At 36.8% G+C, this 20,418-nt stretch overlaps 1 protein-coding gene across 2 annotated transcripts; it reads right to left on the bottom strand.

The window, feature by feature from the left end:
- Positions 1 to 119: 119 nt before the first annotated feature.
- LOC106151361 (protein cycle) lies at positions 120 to 11,867 on the bottom strand. Of its 2 annotated transcripts, none has more exons than XM_086998707.1 (19): positions 11,731 to 11,867; positions 10,047 to 10,114; positions 9,634 to 9,705; positions 9,384 to 9,428; positions 8,781 to 8,938; positions 8,525 to 8,604; positions 8,251 to 8,343; positions 7,768 to 7,885; positions 7,304 to 7,486; positions 6,757 to 6,994; positions 6,315 to 6,421; positions 5,812 to 5,962; positions 5,335 to 5,459; positions 5,078 to 5,174; positions 4,584 to 4,679; positions 4,113 to 4,167; positions 3,644 to 3,686; positions 3,065 to 3,196; positions 120 to 2,500 (listed from the first exon to the last, which is right to left on the bottom strand). In XM_086998707.1, the coding sequence occupies exons 2-19, from the start codon at positions 10,109 to 10,111 to the stop codon at positions 2,316 to 2,318; spliced, it is 2,043 nt and encodes a 680-aa protein (XP_086854833.1). In that variant the 5' UTR covers positions 10,112 to 10,114; positions 11,731 to 11,867; the 3' UTR covers positions 120 to 2,315. The 2 variants fall into 2 exon arrangements, with proteins under 2 accessions (XP_086854833.1, XP_086854838.1); XM_086998712.1 differs by having other exon boundaries at positions 4,584 to 4,676.
- Positions 11,868 to 20,418: the final 8,551 nt, after the last annotated feature.

The following is a 20,418-nucleotide window of genomic DNA, read 5'->3' as shown; positions in this document are numbered from 1 at the left end:
ATCCTGGTGGCACTTAGTGGTACATGAAAACAGTATGTATTGTTTCTAACCGCATGCAATGTATGTTTTACACAATGTGCTTAAAGCAAAAGGTCCAGGTATCCTTCCACATTTGAAAATCTCAGACAAAATAATTTATTTCGATGGTTTTGATCAACAAATTCATCACTTTGCTTTATTGCAAGAGATGTACGATATTGTCAAAATTTTCAGTATGATCAACTGATAAATCAAACTATTGGCATTTTTATATGGCATGAGATGATATGCTAGGCCATTTGCAAACTGCCATTACTTTCTGGTACAATGGCTTATTAAACCACTGCAAATTCCCTTCAGGGCTTTGAAAGCCCATTTACATGTATATGTGACTCAGGCCTACCCAACTACCAGACTCGGCACCGAATGATCCTGAACTCGCTGGTAGATCGGACCGCATTAACCATTTTCAAGGTATGCGTTAGTACGCACTTCGAAATATCAGATGCGACACTGCTCTTGCCTAGTACGCGATGTGATAGTGATGATTCTCAGTGGGGTTGGAAAGTATTGCATCACCACTCAAAATTTGTTCAGGGTATGATACTGTGAAATGCGTTCTGACGCACACCTTGAAAACGGGTAGTGTGATCCGATCTACCGGTGAATTCTGGATCATTCAGTGCCAAGTCTGGTAGTTGGGTAGGCCTGTCACTGAACCTTTTTGTGTTAAAAAGGACATAACACAGTTTACTTATTTTGTCATAATCACTTGTACTTTCTAATTATCTAATGGTTATAACAAACCCCCTCCCCCCAGGACATAAATGGTAAAAATTACAATTTTACTTTCACAACACAGTTCACTATAAATGCAGCATAAAAAGTAACATTGTATTTACAATCACAGAATAAATTAAAACAACATCTTTGTGCTATAACTTTAGCCTTGATAAATGTGTCCCCAGCTGTGATCACACTTACGGGACTTCCCCAATTGGCAGATATAGACAAATTGCAATTCACTTCAGAGTATATACATCAACTATCACTAACATGTAAATAAAGAATTCTGCCAGAACTGGAATGTTCTAACACTTATTTATCATTTAAATGCTGAGCAGATGGGTGAAAGTCATTTGGTCACAATACATACCTACCAGTATACGGTACAAGTGCACTGTCTATTAAGTTACATATACCCTTTTAATGTCTACACATGTTCAGAAATTAAAGATAATACATTAAAAATGATCCACAGCTAAAAAGACAAATAAACAGTAAAGATCAGCGGGTAGTAACACCAAGTACTTGGGTAAACCGCTATTACCAAAGTTCAATGAGCAGGCAGGTGAAATACAAGACAAATTTACGGTACTGACTTGATCTTTTCAATAAGGAAAAATTATCAATCTTTCAGATATTTAGTTCTTGAATCACTACATTCAAATAATTTTGATCTTTAGTATTTACAGCACTTTTTCCTTATATAGTAGCCAGATTTTCAGTTTTGTTCCTATCACTAGGTTTCAATTTTAAGAATTTATGACCTGAAAAAATACAGCATCTGTAAAAATCACAATTTTTCTCATTGAAAAGAATGAGTCGGTTACCATACATGATGATCATTGATAGCCACTGACTAGAGCTGTATCATTCTAAAACATGGATTTATAACTACCCTATTCTTCCTGAAATGTGGATATAAGACGTCTAACAATGCAACATCAGTCAAAATGTAGAAAGATATATCATACATCATACTTGGCAACTTTAAACAAATTAACTGAAACCAAATTTAACATTACATTCACAACATTTGCAGAATCAGTAAATGAGCTGTTACAAAGCGATGTTACAAAGACAACAATTTAGCTGTCTAAAAACTACACTTTGCATGCCTCTTTCGTAAAAATATAAAGTTAAAACTTCAGCATCACATTGCACATAATTTTTAGAAAAGTATTCTGCAGCTGAAGAATCTACAAAAGTTGTATGCAAACATTAGTACTTGCTGATATACAGACAGTCTCATAAACTGTCAGCACCTCTTTTATAACGAAAGGAAAACAAAGAAACGGTTCACCATAGAAGACTTTCCAGCAAAAATAATGCTGTACTCCATTTGGAGTGGTCATGGTAAGGCACTGACACTCACAGGGACTTGTGATTATGCAGAGGTATCTCACATTTTCTAAGGTCAGTTGCCATGGTTACTCAATAAAGGGGACAAGGTCTCCATGACTTCGAGTTGTGCTAACTGGTGTGACTATGGCAACTCGTTTAGGGAATGGTAAATAACAGAGGCCTACAGGGCCACCAAAACATGTCTGTGCTTAGAGAGGCCATGGTAAATCACTGAAGTCCACAGGGCCACCAAGGCCTGCATCTGCCTCCAATAAACTCATGATGACTGCCATTGCAGCTTCATCATTGCCTGTGTCTCCTGGGCTGGACAGTTCCGAGAAATTGTTAGGGTCCATTAAAGATGTCACTAGATTGTCACCAGGGGTAGGGGACTCTGAAATAATACAAGATTTCATTTATCAAAGATGTGCATCATTACAAAAAAATTTTGCCATTTTAAAAATAGGGGTTGCAGTTAAAGTCAAAGGTTGGTTTATAGCCTGATATCCTAAATAAATTAAACCAACTAGCTGCAGTATACTAGAATTTTCCTCAAAAATTGCCAGTATTACCATAACCAGGTCTTTACTCCCTGCTTCAGCCTCTATACTAGTATGCTGATTGTTTAGTGAAAAGACAGCAGGTACCATTTTTATAATGGTCCACTCTCTGGTATGACCAGGCCGTAGGAAATGAACCCACAATATCTTGCACCAGAGGCGAGCACTCTACCAGTTCAGTAACAATATACAGTCTGACAATATTTAATGAATACTCTGAAACTGTTTGCTAAATTGAATAACAAAACGTAGAAAATTTTAGTTGGTATGAAATAATCCATGTTTCCTGGTCACTTAATTTAATATGTTAAATCATATTTTGACAGTCCCATTTCCTGTTGTGTCCTGTCAAGATTGAAAATATTACTGTGTTAGGTATGACATCAACTACCACTCACCTGTTGCACTGGATCTAACAGCCAAACTGGACATTCCATTCTGTGGCACCCTCCCTGTTGAGGCACTGCTGGAGTTACTGTGTCTCTCATCTACACTGCTAACTACACTGGTGTTGTCTGTATCTGAAGAAACTAAAATGTATCCAAACATAAACTAACTGCATTTCATGTTACAGTAATATGGTGATCATCCACAATTGTCGCATAATGGCAAATCCCTCGATCTACTTTTAAATAAAATGATTCTACAGATGATTCAACTGTAATCATGGACGGTCACAAAATGACTAAAAGAATACATTATTGCCATATTCAGATGAATCGTCTCCCCTAACAATTTTAAGAATGAACTAAAAATAATTAAAAATATTTTCAGAATTTTACACGATTATCTTATTATGTGCATGAAGATCTTATCATCCTTACAGTATTTTATATCTTTTTATTTGTCTCACTGTTGGTATACCCACCTTTAAGTTAACAACTCTAAAGTTGATAGATCATTTAATAACGGATGTAAATATTGATTATCATGAAGCAATATAACCAATGGCCCCTATTTTAGACCAGGGGTCTTACCTGCAGCAGCCTGTCTGTATGCCATGTTGTTGGACGGTAAATTCTGAAAAAAAAAACACACACACACATTGTACACAAAATACACTGCAGCTCTTCTGTCAGGTATTGTGACTTGTTTACTTGTACTGAAACTTTTTTCTCACCATCAAGTAAATCAGGACTAAAGAAAAAACTTTTAAAAACCACAGTTATAAACCACTTTATTGCGCACTGTCCAAGTGATGGCCACCGTGGCATGCTTATAATGTGTCTTGATGACATGGGACAGTCAAAGGGTTAAAATAAAGGCCAAAGACGGGCAGATTGAGGTCGTCTTCTGGGTCTTCCAGAAGACAGATATTCAAGTTTACATTTAAAGGTATCTAATTTTTTTCTGTTAAAAGAAGGTCAAAAACAGAGAATGGATCAACAAAGATAATTTGAAAGACTGTCAGAAAATATCTCTGGATCCGCCCCTGCAATACGCTACCTGTCCATCAAGAGATGTCACCACAGTGCTGGTAACTGGAGTGGCACATGTTGTGCTGCAAAGAAAGTGAACCCATGTATCATTCTAACAGTCTACACATGTCTGGCCATTTGGGAATATGACTGGTGGTAGTTTTTGAAATTAAGGGAATGGAATATGTTGAATCTAAAGCTCAGATTAGTAAATTTTAAATTGGATAAAATTAATAATTTATTTCATTTTTTTACCATCATTTTATTTTTCATCAAAGCATGGAATTATTGGAACAAGGTTTGAAATGAATTTTACAAATCTGTATCTTTTCATTCTTTTTGATGTGTATTATTTTCTTTCACATAAATTTCAATTATGCTTTAATTGTTACATTTGTGATAACTGGTAGTAATAGGCAGGAAATAGCCCTAATGTTTTTTCTTGAAATGTATACAATTGTACATTACAAATGCCACCAGTTTATTATGAATGACTTACCTAAAGGCCCTTTCAAATGCCAAACGCAACGAGGCAAGGCCTGAATGCAGCTCGTTGCGCAGACTATCATGTAAGGAAATGGGCTCTTCTTTCCTACTGAAAAAATGGAATTGTATACAACAATAACATTAAGTTTGGTCAGTAGTGATACTGATGATGTTGTGTGGGGAGATGGTTCGAAGGAAAAAAAAAGAAACCTGACTGTCAGAAAAAATTATAGCAGTAATTTTCCCGCTTTTTTGCAGATTAACTCCAATTTGTTCAAATATTTCATGAGTCAAGATTTCTATTGCTCTAGTACACTGCGATTCATATGAATTTAACTCTCCATTACACTGGCTCACCCTTGCTCCAATACTTCATATGTATTAAACTTTCCATCACAATGGCTCACCTTTGTTCCAATGCTTCATATGTATTTACCATTAAATCACAGTGGCTCACCTTTGTTCCAACACTTCATATGTATTCACCATTAAATCACAATGGCTCACCTTTGTTCTAATACTTCATCTGCAATAAGCCTTCCTATCCTCCCTGCACCTGTCTTTGTAGACAATGGAATGCCAGCAGCTGTGGAGGGACTACGACCTATAAATTCACCAAAACTTAAAGAATAAACATGGCATCCTAAAAATATGTCTCAGCAACATAAAAGATTTTACATTGTTTCCTGCATTTATCCTTGCTCATACTGGTACAGCACATGCAGCAAATGCATAAACTTGTTAAATCTATGACATCCAACTACCTTCAGGTCTTTTAAAGAAACTGATACTGGAGCCACCATTTGACCCACTGTTGCTGTCATCTTGTCCAATTGTTGAAGAACAAGTAGCTTCTGCAGAGACTGCACCCATGGGACTGTCTGCTTCACTGGAAACAGATACAATGTGCTGGCTGAATCTTTCTGTTAAACCTGATATTGTATTGTTTGCAAATTCTACATGACCAACTTCAAATTTTACTAAAAAGTTCATTTTCATTGAATAACTAGGGCATACTTCTTTAACATTAGCTGAAAGTAGATAACCCAAGACATTTTGTGTCTTGTCCTAATAAAGAAAGAAATTTGAAATGTGTGATAAAATTTGAACAAAAACCTTTAAAGAAAGACATTTAAAATGTGATAAAATTAAAAACCTTTAAAGAAAGACATTTAAAATGTGATAAAATTTGAAAAAAACTTAAACAAGCAACTAAATTAGCACAATGACAATGTACTCACTGCTCTACAGTGTGCGTTGCTACAATGTATTCAATATCTTTGGTCCATGGACTAATAAATGCAAAACTTGTTGTCCTCAGACTGATAAAGGAGCCATCCTTTAGACGAAAGTGGTAAATTCCCGATTCCACTTTCTCTTTTTTTGCGAGAACTTCAAAATAAAAAGTTGACGATAAATACTAAATTATGTCATTATATAAAGTATCATTAAATTCTATCAAAAATATATTCACTTGCTGGTTGAAAATATTACTCATTTAATTATTCTTAAATTAAATGAACCTTAGCAACTGGAATTCATGTTAGCTGTTAGCATCACCCAAGAAATTCTGATTCTCATAAGACTCAAGTTTCATTCTTAGACTGATCTTTTTAAAACCATCAATTTAACAACTCCTTTTTGTAAAACCTTTACTTTCTTAAAACCGTCAAATTTAATATGATGGTTTCTTAAAATCTTTACTATTACTTATCTTCTCTAGATGGATCCCAAGAAATATTACCTTTTTTATGTATTTCAGCCATATGTGCCAAGTCATCTTGGTGATAATACTCGTACACGGACGTTCCAAGAAGTTCTTGAGGTAGATAACCCAAGACAGCAGTGGCTCTGATGAGAACAAGAACAACAGTGTACTACACAGGATTGCATGTGAATTCAATATTCTGAATACAAATTGTAATATCATATCATATCATATCATATCACTATGCATCTTAAAACCTTTCTTCTCTATAAACAGTGATCCTAACAAATTTTCAAATCGCAATAACTGAAATGAAGATAAAATTTTTTAGTACCCCTTTTTCACACTACATATCAATAATCATTATACGGTTATGATTGATGGGGCAGACTTTACTGTAGTTGGTGCATTTTCTTTTACTACATTCATTACTTGTTTTATAATTCCACACAACATCAGACCAAACATCAGCCCTAACCTTTGATCAACGTAAGTAAATTTCCCGTCAATGGCATGTCTGGATACAAACTCTGTAGGGTGTGTCTGAGTAGGTCCAAGATCGCTGAGGTCCAGTACAGGCTGGACCTTGCCCACTGCAACCAAGCAGGTAGTGTTACCACCATCAGAGTCACTGTCTGTGTCCTCTTCCAGACCCAGTTTAGCTGGTGGCCATGACTTGAGGTAACCCGTACAGTGAATCAGGGCATAGCAGCGGTCTGGAAAAAAAAATTAAAAAGAACATTTAAGACTTGACATAACCTGTGTTAAGTGAATTAGAGTGTCACAATGATCATGTGCATAATATATATATATATATATATATATATATATATATATATATATAATCATAGCAACAATCTGGAAAGTTTGAAAACAGTTGGAATAGTTCATTTGAATAGGTAAGAGACGAGTAGATACAGAAGTGGGCTAGACCACAACAGTTGCAGAAAACTGGAGAGACAAACATCACATACATCTGTACTCAATGGTGGTGGGCTTAAAAACTTTCATCAATTAAAGCTCACCTGACTTCTTCCTTCTTAAAACCGTTTCAATGTCCTGTTCTTTTTCCTCTTTTATCAAGAGACTAGCGTTGCCATCTCCACTGTTTCTCACTCCACATTTCATGCGGCAGAAAAAGCACCTTCGAGCACCTGAGCTGAACTGAGACTGGATCTGGGGCATCTCTGTCTTCACAGGCATCATTGCTAGAATGAGTTCAAAAGACACAAGGTATATAAAGAACACCTCAATATGCTACACTTAATACATCAATGAGCCATACTTTCAAAAAACATGGAATCTCGCTTAAACCACTAACAAGGATAAAATAGTTTTAAAAGTTCCCTTTCCTGCATGGTAACATAAATCATGTGGCAGGTTACATCATTACTCACCTGTTATTTTTAGTAGGGACAAAATTATTCTGACAGAATAACATTTTTTCATCCTTCCAAACTACATGTAGTATATAACAAATATAACTTACTTTTAGCATCAATGAGCCTTTCTCTGGGGGTGAGATCAGATGATGTCAGCTGCTCCTTGACCTTTGTGATGTCTTTTGGGTGAAGAATGTCAAAGAGGCTTTGATTGGTCAGCTCACTCTGAAATTTGAAGAAAAAAAAAAACAGTGAGAAGCAAAACAAAAATTGATTGGGTCAGGAACCATGTGGTTTTCCTGACTAACAATATCACTTCAAACTCCAAACTGAATATGTCACACCCACTTTTAGATATGTCCTCCATTTTAGAAATACCTTCATCCCCTCTACCCTTACCCCAACCACAAAGCAACTGAATGCTGCATCAAGTCATAAGAGTTACTAGTACATGCGTGGACTGTTTGTGTGTGTGTGTGCGCTCGTGCATGTGCATGTGTGTACATTAGCAAATGTGCGTGACTACATGTTTGTGCGCAGACCATCTTGGTCCATGTTTCAGTTTTTCATGGTGTGTTTATAAAACTTACCCTTGTGAAGTTGAGATAATCTTTGACAGATTCAGAGACGTACAACAACTTGCCCCTGTCACAAGCAACAACAAACAGGAATCCACCAGCGGACTACAAAAATATATATAAACATAACATTAACAGTTATAGGCATTTAATGTAAATGAAACTTATTGGGTTGTTAACAGGTATGACAAGAGATATTTCATAGTCCAAGTTTTGTCACAATAATCATGGATTATTTAATGCAGCTTTGGTATTTCTCTGAACTTTGATTGTACGAAAAACTTGCCTTCAAAATAAGATGTTTAAGCTCTTCATCTGACAGGAAGGCTGGCCTTTGACTTGTTTCACACTGTGACGTGTCAGCACCTAAAATACAACCAGATTATATCCATATATATTCAACAGCACTAATAATATGTTATTGCCAAGAAATACCAATTGCACTGATTATGGTGGGATGATTTTAATTCTACTGATCAATATATTTGCTGATTAACATGTTTACTGATTGGTCTTTGTCATAAATGCTGTACTGAGCATACCTTTCAGGGATTTTATATGTTGTACAGCCATCCGCAGTACAGTCAACTTGTCGAGCTTTCTGTTCATTGCACTGCACATGGGTATCATGGAGGACAATTCCCAGATGTATGCATTCATCTTGTCACGGCGCCTTTTTTCAATCTCACTGTGGTTCTGTCTGCAATTACCAAACTGAATGTTTATTTACTATTAATATTTTCAGTTTCACTACTTGACAAGCATATGCCAATGCTGAAAGCAAAACAACCATGTGCACATTTGCTGAACAGAATTATAAGCATTTAGGAAAAATATGCAAATAATACTCTAATTAAGCCATGCACATAAAATTGAAATTAATCATGATGAATGGAAAAAGGATGCAAAAGCTAGCTGATACATGACATTTTCAGAATTATATAAACAGCATTTATAAAACAAAAACTCTCTCACACACAAACATAGGTACACACACACACAAAATGAAAATAATTTTAAACAAAAAGGATGCAAAACCAACACATTCTTAAAATTATTCAAACAGTACACACATGCACACACACACTTGCACCTCTTATGCACATATATAAAATCCCAATTTCAGTAGTTGATTTTGCACTTACTGCGTCTGCACGGAGGTGCCTTGAGAAGTAATGGATGATGACCGGCTGAAAATTCATTTGCTATATTTATATCGAGTAAACCGTATTTTACACAGCTTCATAGGAATTCAATTAATATAAACTGAACTATCAGTATTGAAACAAGTAGCTTATCTAATCATACATTTTAGATGATAAATAAGACACTTTAAAAGTTTTTAAATTGTGTTCTACTTCTGAAATCAATAATACCCCACATAACTGTATTTACCTAAAGCGTTTCCTGTCGCCATTGCCATCAGTCCTTGCATATTTTCCATCATCTTCTAGATCACTATCATAGCTGTCAAGGGAATAAACAAAATACTGCTTGCCATACCAACTTATATTCAGTTTACTCATAGTTCTACTTTTAAATCATGACACAAATGACAGGAAACAAACAAGTCTAATCATTGTGGAATTTTCGACAGTTTTATAGCAAATAGTATTACTAGTATGTATATATTTAGGGATTTTTTCTATGACAACATGATTGAATACATGGGATTAATGTACTAGTACATGTATGTTATGCATATCATTAGTTTTCAACTACAAACCAAAGGAATATTAATAAATTAGGTACCTACTAGCAAACTAATACACACAGAATTATATTTTGTATATCACATGTAATGTTACCTTATAACTGAAGACACCTTACGCTTTCCTGAAAATGTCTCTCCTGGGGAGTCTTTTCTCTCCATGATCTGAAACATTGGCAGGTTCATTATGAACATATAAGATTGCATTGATGCATCTAAAAGCTACAGAATCTTAAACAGTGACCAGAACTTAATACATTTGATTCTCTTCAGGAGAAAGAGAAGATCATCTGGGAGAAGTTCTCTGTCCCTGGCCTATATGGATGTTAATTTTCACCGACTTTGTTGCAGCTAAAGTTGGAGCCTGTTGAGATAATGTTAAAACTTAACAAGTTCACAAATAAAGCTATCATTGGTAGGTTTGATGCCAGGATTTGTGGATGCAATATGGTGATGATGGATAGATTTTTTTCCATCACTTACCTCGATCTATAGGTAAAACCACAAAGTACAGGATCTGTATCTAGAGCTAGGGTAGGGGAATGTGTGGATATTTCAATCCACTGTGGGGGAAGATATCTTTACATGGTTAATGAGCACAAGTTCAAAAAGAATGTGTCTAAATAAATTGTTGCCAATTATCCTGAATGAAAACAGCCACAATGTTTCCACAATAAGGTTTTAATGTATGGCCATTATTCTGAGTACAGTTCTTTGCTAGTTCTACACATCTTCTTGTTTTTTCCAGTAGTATAATTAAGCTTTTACTTACAGTGCACTATGTGATAAGGGTTATTAATAAACGTTCAGCTGTGCAACTTTTGGTTGACCTATTGGTTCACCAAGTTGCTAAGAGAACCTAATTGAATGATAAAACCAAGCTGCAGGTGGAAATTCAGTGCCCAGTAGGCACCTCTCTTGCATGGAAAGTCACGCGTTAGCACTCTTTTATATGGGTTCTGATATGTACTGCTGTTAAGAAACCATATAAGAGTGCTAACGCATTAATTTTTGTGCTAGAACCTCTCCAGATGTGAGAAAAATATATATGAAAATATATAAAATATGTCAAAGATACAGGATACATTTTAGCTCCAATTTGCCATTTTTGCTCGTTTGCAATCTACACCTAGAACTGAGGCAAAACAGTTAATCAGGCTGTGAGAAGAACAGCTACATTATGCACAAGGCAAATCAAAATTTTCACATTACTGTCCAGTTTAAGTAAAAGCCTACCAAACACAAGCAGAGTACTAGGATACAATAACACAGATCTGACAGGGCATGAGGCAACAAGCTTTTTTTAAATGACATGCAGAGTACCACCTTCCTGTATCCCTATCACGTCATGCGATTTCATGGATATGCATGCATGTTCGGAGATCAATAATTTTTGCTGGTGCTTCTATCGACTCTAAAATCTACCTGCAGCACCCCAAACATAAATAGGAGTGCAAGAGGCATGTTATTTAGTCTGATACTTAATATCTTAACTGCCAAGAAGCTAAAATGGGCTCATTTACCACGTAATTTCTAAGACATACATGTAAGCAGGAGCAGAGGACACACGACTGAATTCAGTGTCCGCCTCGAAGCTATTGAATATCATGTTTTTGTTTAAAAAGAAGCAACACTGGCTTTATAACGTTTATCTTGATGTCCACTACCGTCCACTCCAAGCTCCAGGCTGCCATTAAGAGAAAGCCGCAACAAGTGTCCAATAGTACATAGTCCGTTTATAACAAATTCGGAAATATGTTCAACCCCAATATCGGTTTTACCTTTCCTGGGCCAATCTTTTAATACTATCTGCAGAGAATCCAATGAACCTCTTATGTTGTCATGAATATTTTCCACATAATCACCATTTCCGACGACAACTGACTGGGCTCCATGTTTACAATGTAAATTAACGGAGGTCACGTGACATGGATGAGAAATGCGTCTGACACATCTACTGCAATACAGAGAATGCAGCGAAAATGTTTCAGAAAATACGGTACGCGAACCGTCTTGCTGTCGGAATGAACCACTAGTGCCTTTAAAAAGTAACTTTTCAAGACTGTACATTGCTGTGGGAGGAAGGGGGTGAGGGGAAGGCAGTAACAGATATTAAGAATGAAAAAGTTTAAAATAAAAAATGTTACACTCTCTGTTTGCCACTTGCTAGAAAGAACAGTAATTCTTAATGCTATATTGCTATTGTTTTTGAAGATTAGGGCAGTTCTTGCGGGCAACTGATTGCCTAATCTATCATAGGAATCAAAAGTGTTGCGAAATGGATTGAAGAAACTACACGAAGGTGTTCTGAATCTTACCTTTGGTATGTGGCGGTTAGTTTTCAATCATGCCTAATCTTTTGGATATGGTAAATGCCCTTCAAACGTAGTAATTTTTAAGAAAAAAGGAGGGATGTTATACTGCACCTTAAAAGTGCGAATGATTTTATTTTTCCAATAAGAGTTTGACCTATGTCGTGTCCCGCCGCTGGCGATTTCGAAGACTAGTAAGGTCGTTATGTACAACGCGTTGCGTTTTTGTTTTTGTTGCTGTTGATTTTGTAAATATTTATTCCGAATAGTTTCATAAATTAGGGGTGGCAGAATTCCTTTCTTGCTGCTCGACCTGTTTTTATTCTTATTTCTAGTTGAATATAATATCTATGAGCATATTACACACGAAAATATTGAAGAAAAAATAACAAAAGCATTAGACTAAACATCTTTTATTTGTATATGTGAAAGTTGCTTACTTCAAACATTTGCACCCCCCTCTCCTTTTTCTGATGAAAAAAATACATCTCAGTTTATTATCATCATTATTAGAAAATACAGTAATATTTAGTGTAGGCCCTATACTTATGATCCCATTGTTTAGTACGTGTGTTATTCCTGGAATATATGAATGAGCAATTTGTATTTATTCAGTAAAGAAAACTTAATATTTTGTTGGGTTATTTTCCTTCCATATAGTGTCTAAAACATATGCATAAATAGATTGTCTGTTTATACATGTATACAAGAGTGTTCTTGATGTATAATATGTCTACTTGTTGCACACTAGCCAATAAATAAGCCAAGCTGATGCATTTCGTTCTATGCTACTTCTACAGAAATGACTGACAGTACGCACCTAAAGACTTACTTTTGTTCCAACTCGCAATGTGAAAAGCGTGACTGTTATTCATTTATAAATAGAGCCGAAGATAATGCAAGGAATTCAACTAGTCATGCCCCGCTGTTCAAAGATATTTCATTCCTATCATATTGAACTATTGAAATACACATTACAGACCTTCCTATTATCCTATTATGTTCGTGGTTGTTTTAGGTTATAAGTTGTGCATATTATTTACGAACAAAGTTCATCTAAAAGTGTGACCTTATAAGGATAAGGATAAGAATAAATAACATCTGTGATAATTATACTAAACCACACTATATCAAGAAGTTATGCATGTACTGAGCGCAAACTATACTGGCCATAACAATAATAGCGTAAAATCTTAAACCAGTGAAGCTCTCTCTCTCTCTCTCTCTCTCTCTCTTTCTCTCTCTCTGTGTGTGTGTGTGTGTAATTTGTGTGAATGTTGTTCGCATTGTCACTTGTAGGCTGCTTTCCCAGAGATTTAGGTCGATCTAAAGATTAAGATTTAGATCGACCTAACTCCCTGGGGGTTCACGCTAAATTGCAGTCAGCCGAGCGGGCACCATAGTTAATTACCCCCTTACAGCTTTTAGTAGGCGGGACAGACGCTTAAGCCGGCCAAGCTGACAGTAATCTAGTGAGACTTCCCGAAGGGATAGATCGATCTAAAAATCTATGGAAATGGGGTGTAAGTGTCGTTCCATGATTCCATGCATTCAGGCATGTACGAAATTCCATACTTATTCAAATTCAGGCAAATTAAAATTCATATAGTTAAAAACCCGCCCAAGGAAAACATGTGTTTCAGGTGTTTTAACAATAACACAATCATACAATGCTAATAACTACATCCAACATATTCTACATTATTCGGGTCAAAAGACAATATTTGCTATTAGTTTAAGGCAAAATGACACATTATTTATTATTTAAATCAAACAAACAGGAAATAAAGTATGAATATGCAAATATCAAGACATGTGTCATTTAAGCGTTGTTTAGGCCTATATGGCGCAAGCAAGATCAGGATCTCGGCCTGGGCCACTTCAGATCTTGCCTGCAACATATCTTGGACGAATGAAAAGCTTTATTCGCCCAAGAACACAAACATGTTAGCATCCGACACAGTTTTACTTTATGAAAATGTAATGCGGACAATTTGCATGCACATACTAAACCAGTGGTTTTCTACTTAAATTAATGACCTCTTTCACAGAAGACAGCATGAAGTTTCGTGTGCTCAGGCATTGGGATTTAAAACGATGTCTACCAAAACAAATCGCAGCATCTATGTCATTGTACGTGTTAGGCCCCCTATCCAATTCGCAACTGTCCATGGTGGTTGTTACGTCGTTTTCTATAAATTGGGACCGCAGGCGTTCACTAGCAGAGTTTAACGTTTTTTCTACCTCGGCTTTCAGTTCGGCCCGCGTCTTGGGCGGGGCTGTTGTTGGCATCCACACCCCTGGTTCCTCAGCCTTAACATAATAACTTACCAAATCGAGGTTTAGATAGTGAGCTAGAGCGGATATGCTGGATTCTGCGTGCAGAAACAGATCACACTTAGCTAACATTAGAATGTCCTGAAGAACCACTTGGGCATTAGCAATTTCGAGCTGTTGGTTCTTGTAGCTAAGGCGGTAATCTGCCCAAAAACCTGCAACCTTGTCACCGTTATTCCAGAACACTAAATGGCCAAACTCTTTCTTAAACCGTAGAATAGCCTCTTCATTGTCTGCTGCCAAAAATATCCGTATAGACTCGTAACTGACAGGAGACGGTTCCCTAGCCGAACCTTTTCTTTTCAAAATTGGCAGGATTGCATCATCTGATCTTAACACTGTCTTAATCACTTCTTTAGTTTCAGAAATCCAGTGTTCTAGTGAACTAACCTTGTCCATTTCAGTCCACCTATCGGTGGCTCTAACGTGGACTCCGATATTGAAATATCCTTTCATTTTACTGTTGTATGCCTCTTCAACATAATTCGCGATAGATTCCACTGGTTTAAAGTATTCTGTCAGCACAAAGTGAGCCAAGAGCCTTGTTCTCTCGGTTATCTCTGCCTCGGACCTATACTCATTAAATACTTTATTTCTTACTTTGGCGTTAAAACTTAGATCTACCAAATCGCCCTTACCAAATGCCTGCACTAGTGGAATTCCTGATGCAATACAAAGTTTGTGTTCTGCTTCAGTTTCTGTCTTTGTTTCGAGATCCTGAAAGAATGCTAAGAAGTGATTGGCCTGCTGCTTTGACTCCGCCCCACAAAAATCGCAGTTATACCATTTGACCACCGGCGAAGCGCCCAGTATTAGGCAAGACGTCAGGATTTCCACCGAGAACAACACTGTCGACCCGAAGCCTGGCCCGTCGCAGTCAGACAGGGTATTCTCCACATAGCAAGAGAAAGTGCCTGGGTTCCCAAACGTATCGCTGTGGTCGTGAAAAAGCATCATGTCACATTCCGCCCTATAATTTTCAAGCACGCTTAGATTGATATTAGTTTCATCAGCAACCTGTTGAAGCACTTTCATTTTCGTTTGTTGGTCAGTATATTTTAAACGAATAGCTGGAATGCTAAACTCGGCGTTCATTTCCGAATCAAGTGAAAAATCAGGGGAAATTTCAGTGTTTGCCGGAGGTACTAGCGTGGTTGAGTCACATCTTTGAACTGTTGGTTCTCGTACTTCATTTGGAGCGCACGCATCAGCAGCAGTTTTTTCTCTGACAAAGTTTGCTTGATCCTCTTTCTGTCCCGATGTTAGAATAGTTACGGAAAGTATGGAGACAAGTAAAACAATGCCTGCACAATAACAACGGTTTCTGAGTCGAAATCCTACCAACCAGACTACAAGTTGCCTCATCATGTTAGTGTTGCCGATCAAATGTCTTCTCTATATTGTAATTGTTCCAAGCGAAAGACAACGTAGTTTATGATAGATCCACAATATTTGATTTGCCTGGTGATTGTTTCGTCTGTTCACTCTGACAGACTTGGTCACAACTGAATTACCTGTTCAATTACAAAACTGAAATCCAATGAAACTATTTTCACACTTGAAAGACAACGTATTTCACTATAAAAGTGTACCATTCTTTTACCTGTCAAAGGCTATGGATTGCACTGAATGAATATTTTGTTGCGTAACGCACCGATGTCGCGCTGTATCCAGACACGTAACCAGCAGACCAAAGCAAGTTTAAGGGAGAAAAGCAAATTAAAATTTCCAAACTTATTAAATGATTTATGTAAATTGACGGCTTTCTTTGTGTTAAATCCTGAACCAAATGTGCTTCTCAAGTAATTTTATTAATTGTAACAAATTGAAATCAATGTGGGATACCTGTCGCCTTCCCGTTAGAGGACACGAGGGGAGGGTGGAAATGATCGCCACAAAACTGACTCTTCTGTCGATCCGAAGGTGTCCAGCAGTTTTAGTTTTCACCTGTGGTTACAATGTTATAAACATTTTACTCTGCCTAGCTTGTGTCTTTCATTAAGTATCATCTATCTGATAAAATAGTTAAGACCAGTGCACGCACAATAAACATGTACCAGGGCTCCGTACAGCGTTGAAAACATAATGAGATGGATTACTCTTCTTCATCCGCAATTTCGAATGGCTGGTACGTTTTTGTTCATTGAAGGTGGACATCATTTAATGCTTGAATTCTTTCCAACGCGTCTTTACTAGAAAATAATGAGATAATGAATGCCTTGCCATTATAATATAATACAGCGTTAGAATTTAAACGATGAACAGCTGTAATCGCTGTGGATCTAAGCAAACAGAAAAAATGTTTTGGGACAGCACTTCTGTTTCAAATTAATTGGATTTGACATATAAGAGTTGGCTGAAAGTAACATGAGCCCTTTATGTTAATAGTGTTTCAACTGACCCATGTCCGATAGTACATGTTGCGCGAATCGTTGTAGAGATAGATTTTGTTGGAGGTTTGTAAGAGTTGAAAGAGACATGACTCTCAGGGTCACGTCAACTTCGTGTATAAGGGTCTACTTATTCAGCTGCAAAAACCACACGTCATGCCTATTTCATGTTTTATAACAGTGTCATTTGAGAGACGAACGCGACATGGGTCGTGTCAACCTCGCATCTAACGCGTTCAGTAAGGGCCCCTTTACACTGGACGGCGTCCTTTCTGCGTCCAGCAGCACGGCCCCATTTGAGAGTTGAAAAATTATAATATTTTACGTGCCGACAACTGGCCGGTCATTGAGCATTCTTCTGATACAAAATCAGTGCTCGTGCTTCCTTATTAAGACCACAGCGATGCCAAATTTCATGGTCGCAGAGAGGACGCAGAAAGGACGCCGTCCAGTGTAAAGGGGGTATAAGTGGCGAAAGAGACACAGCCATGTCATTTTCGGCTCTCAAAGCTCTGTAGTAAAAGACGAACTCGGCATAGGCCTTGTCGTTTTCGCATGTAAAGGGGCGTCTAAAAGACGCACGCGTAGGCTCCTATGGGCCATGGTACGAAACACATAGGCTATGTAAAAACTGTACATTGCTGTGGGAGAGAGAGGGTGAGGGGAAGGCAGTTACAGATATTTAGAATGAAAAAGTTTTAAATAAATAATGTTACACTCTCTGTTTGCCACTTGCTAGAAAGAACAGTAATTCTTAATGCTATATTGCTATTGTTTTTGAAGATTAGGGCAGTTCTTGCGGCCAACTAATTGCCAAATCTATCGTAGGAATCAAAAGTGTTCCGAAATGGATGAAAGGAACTGCACGTGACCGGAAAGTGTTCTGAATCTTGCCTTTGGTATGTGGCAGTTAGTTTTCAATCAGGCCTAATCTTTTGAATATGGTAAATGCCGTTCATGAAAACGTAGTAACTTTTAAGAAAAAGGAGGGATGTTATACTTCACCTAAAAGTGCGAATGATTTTATTTTTCCAATAAGAGTTTAACCTACGCCGCTGGCGATTTCGAAGACCTAATAAGTCATTACAACGCGTTGCGTTTTTGTTTTTATTTGTTTGTTTGCTTGCTTGCTTGCTCGTGTGTTTTTGTTGCTTTTGAGTTTGTAAACAGTGCGAATATTTATTCCGAATAGTTTCATAAATTTGGGGTGACAGAATTCCCTTCTTGCTGCTCGAACTGTTTTTATTCTTATTTCTAGTTGCATTATATATATATATATATATATATATATATATATATATATATATATATATATATATATATATATATATATATATATGAGCATATGACACACATAACTATTGGAAAACTTGAAAATAACAAAAGCATTAGACTAAAGATCTTTTATTTAAAAATAAAGTAGAATTAGATGTGAAAGTTGCTTACTTCAAACATTTGCACCCTCCTCTCCTATTTCTGATGAAAAAAATACATCTCAGTTTATTATCATATCTTTATTAGAAAATAGAGTAATATTTAGTGAAGGCCCTATACTTATGATCCCATTGTTTTGTACGTGTGTTATTCCTGGAATAAATGAATGAGCAATTTGTATTTATTCAGTAAAGAAAACTTAATATTTTGTTGGCTTATTTTCCTTCCATATAGTGTCTAAAACATATGCATAAATAGATTGTCTGTTTATACATGTATACAAGAGTGTTCTTGATGTATAATATGTCTACTTGTTGCACACTAGCCAATAAATAAGCCAAGCTGATGCATTTCGTTCTATGCTACTTCTACAGAAATGCACTGACAGTACGCACCTAAAGACTTACTTTTGTTCCAACTCGCAATGTGAAAAGCGTGGCTGTTATTCATTTATAAATAGAGCCGAAGACAATGCAAGGAATTCAACTAGTCATGCCCGGCTGTTCAAAGATATTTCATTCCTATCATATTGAACTATTGAAATACACATTACAGACCTTCCTATTATCCTATTATGTTCGTGCTTCTTTTAGGTTATAAGTTGTGCATATTATTTACGAACAAAGTTCATCTAAAAGTTGTGTGACCTTATAAGGATAAGAATAAATAACATCTGTGATAATTATACTAAACCACACTATATCAAGAAGTTATGCATGTACTGAGCGCAAACTATACTGGCCATAACAATAATAGGGTAAAATCTTAAACCAGTGAAGCTCTCTCTCTCTCTCTCTCTCTCTCTCTCTCTCTCTCTCTCTGTGTGTGTGTGTGTAATTTGTGTTAATGTTGTTCGCATTGTCACTTGTAGGCCTAAGTGTCGTTCCATGATTCCATGCATTCAGGCATGTACGCAATTCCATATTTATTCAAAGTCAGGCAAATTAAAATTCATATAGTTAAAAACCCGCCCAAGGAAAACGTGTGTTTCAGGTGTTTTAACAATAACACAATCATACAATGCTAATAACTACATCCAACATATTCTACATTATTCGGGTCAAAAGACAATATTTGCTATTAGTTTAAGGCAAAATGACACATTATTTATTATTTAAATCAAACAAACAGGAAATAAAGTATAAATTTGCAAATATCAAGAAATGTGTCATTTAAGCGTTGTTTAGGCCTATATGGCGCAAGCAAGATCAGGATCTCGGCCTGGGCCACTTCAGATCTTGCCTGCAACATATCTTGGACGAATGAAAAGCTTTAATCGCCCAAGAACACAAACATGTTAGCATCCGACACAGTTTTACTTTATGAAAATGTAATGAGGACAATTTGCATGCACATACTAAACCAGTGGTTTTCTACTTAAATTAATGACCTCTTTCACAGAAGACAGCATGAAGTTTCGTGTGCTCAGGCATTGGGATTTAAAACGATGTCTACCAAAACAAATCGCAGCATCTATGTCATTGTACGTGTTAGCCCCCCTATTCAATTCGCAACTGTCCATGGTGGTTGTTACGTCGTTTTCTATAAATTGGGACCGCAGGCGTTCACTAGCAGAGTTTAACGTTTTTTCTACCTCGGCTTTCAGTTCGGCCCGCGTCTTGGGCGGGGCTGTTGTTGGCATCCACACCCCTGGTTCCTCAGCCTTAACATAGTAACTTACCAAATCGAGGTTTAGATAGTGAGCTAGAGCGGATATGCTGGATTCTGCGTGCAGAAACAGATCACACTTAGCTAACATTAGAATGTCCTGAAGAACCACTTGGGCATTAGCAATTTCGAGCTGTTGGTTCTTGTAGCTAAGGCGGTAATCTGCCCAAAAACCTGCAACCTTGTCACCGTTATTCCAGAACACTAAATGGCCAAACTCTTTCTTAAACCGTAGAATAGCCTCTTCGTTGTCTGCTGCCAAAAATATCCGTATAGACTCGTAACTGACAGGAGACGGTTCCCTAGCCGAACCTTTTCTTTTCAAAAT

Source organism: Lingula anatina, chromosome 1 (assembly GCF_051362555.1).
Source record: "Lingula anatina isolate TDL-2025a chromosome 1, LinAna3.0, whole genome shotgun sequence".
NCBI classification, from domain to species: domain Eukaryota; kingdom Metazoa; phylum Brachiopoda; class Lingulata; order Lingulida; family Lingulidae; genus Lingula; species Lingula anatina.
The sequence above is the reverse complement of the archived record's forward strand: the minus strand, read 5'-3'. Positions and strand labels throughout refer to the sequence as shown.

What these genes read in the sequence shown, in the direction of transcription:
- LOC106151361 (XM_086998707.1), bottom strand. Translation starts at nt 10,111, where the DNA reads ATGGAGAGAAAAGACTCCCCAGGAGAGACATTTTCAGGAAAGCGTAAG. An exon ending in GGCACCTCCGTGCAGACGCA is followed by an intron (nt 8,939 to 9,383) that starts GTAAGTGCAAAA and finishes TGGTAATTGCAG; the next exon opens with ACAGAACCACAGTGAGATTG. An exon ending in TTTAAGAAGGAAGAAGTCAG is followed by an intron (nt 6,995 to 7,303) that starts GTGAGCTTTAAT and finishes TTTTTTTTCCAG; the next exon opens with ACCGCTGCTATGCCCTGATT.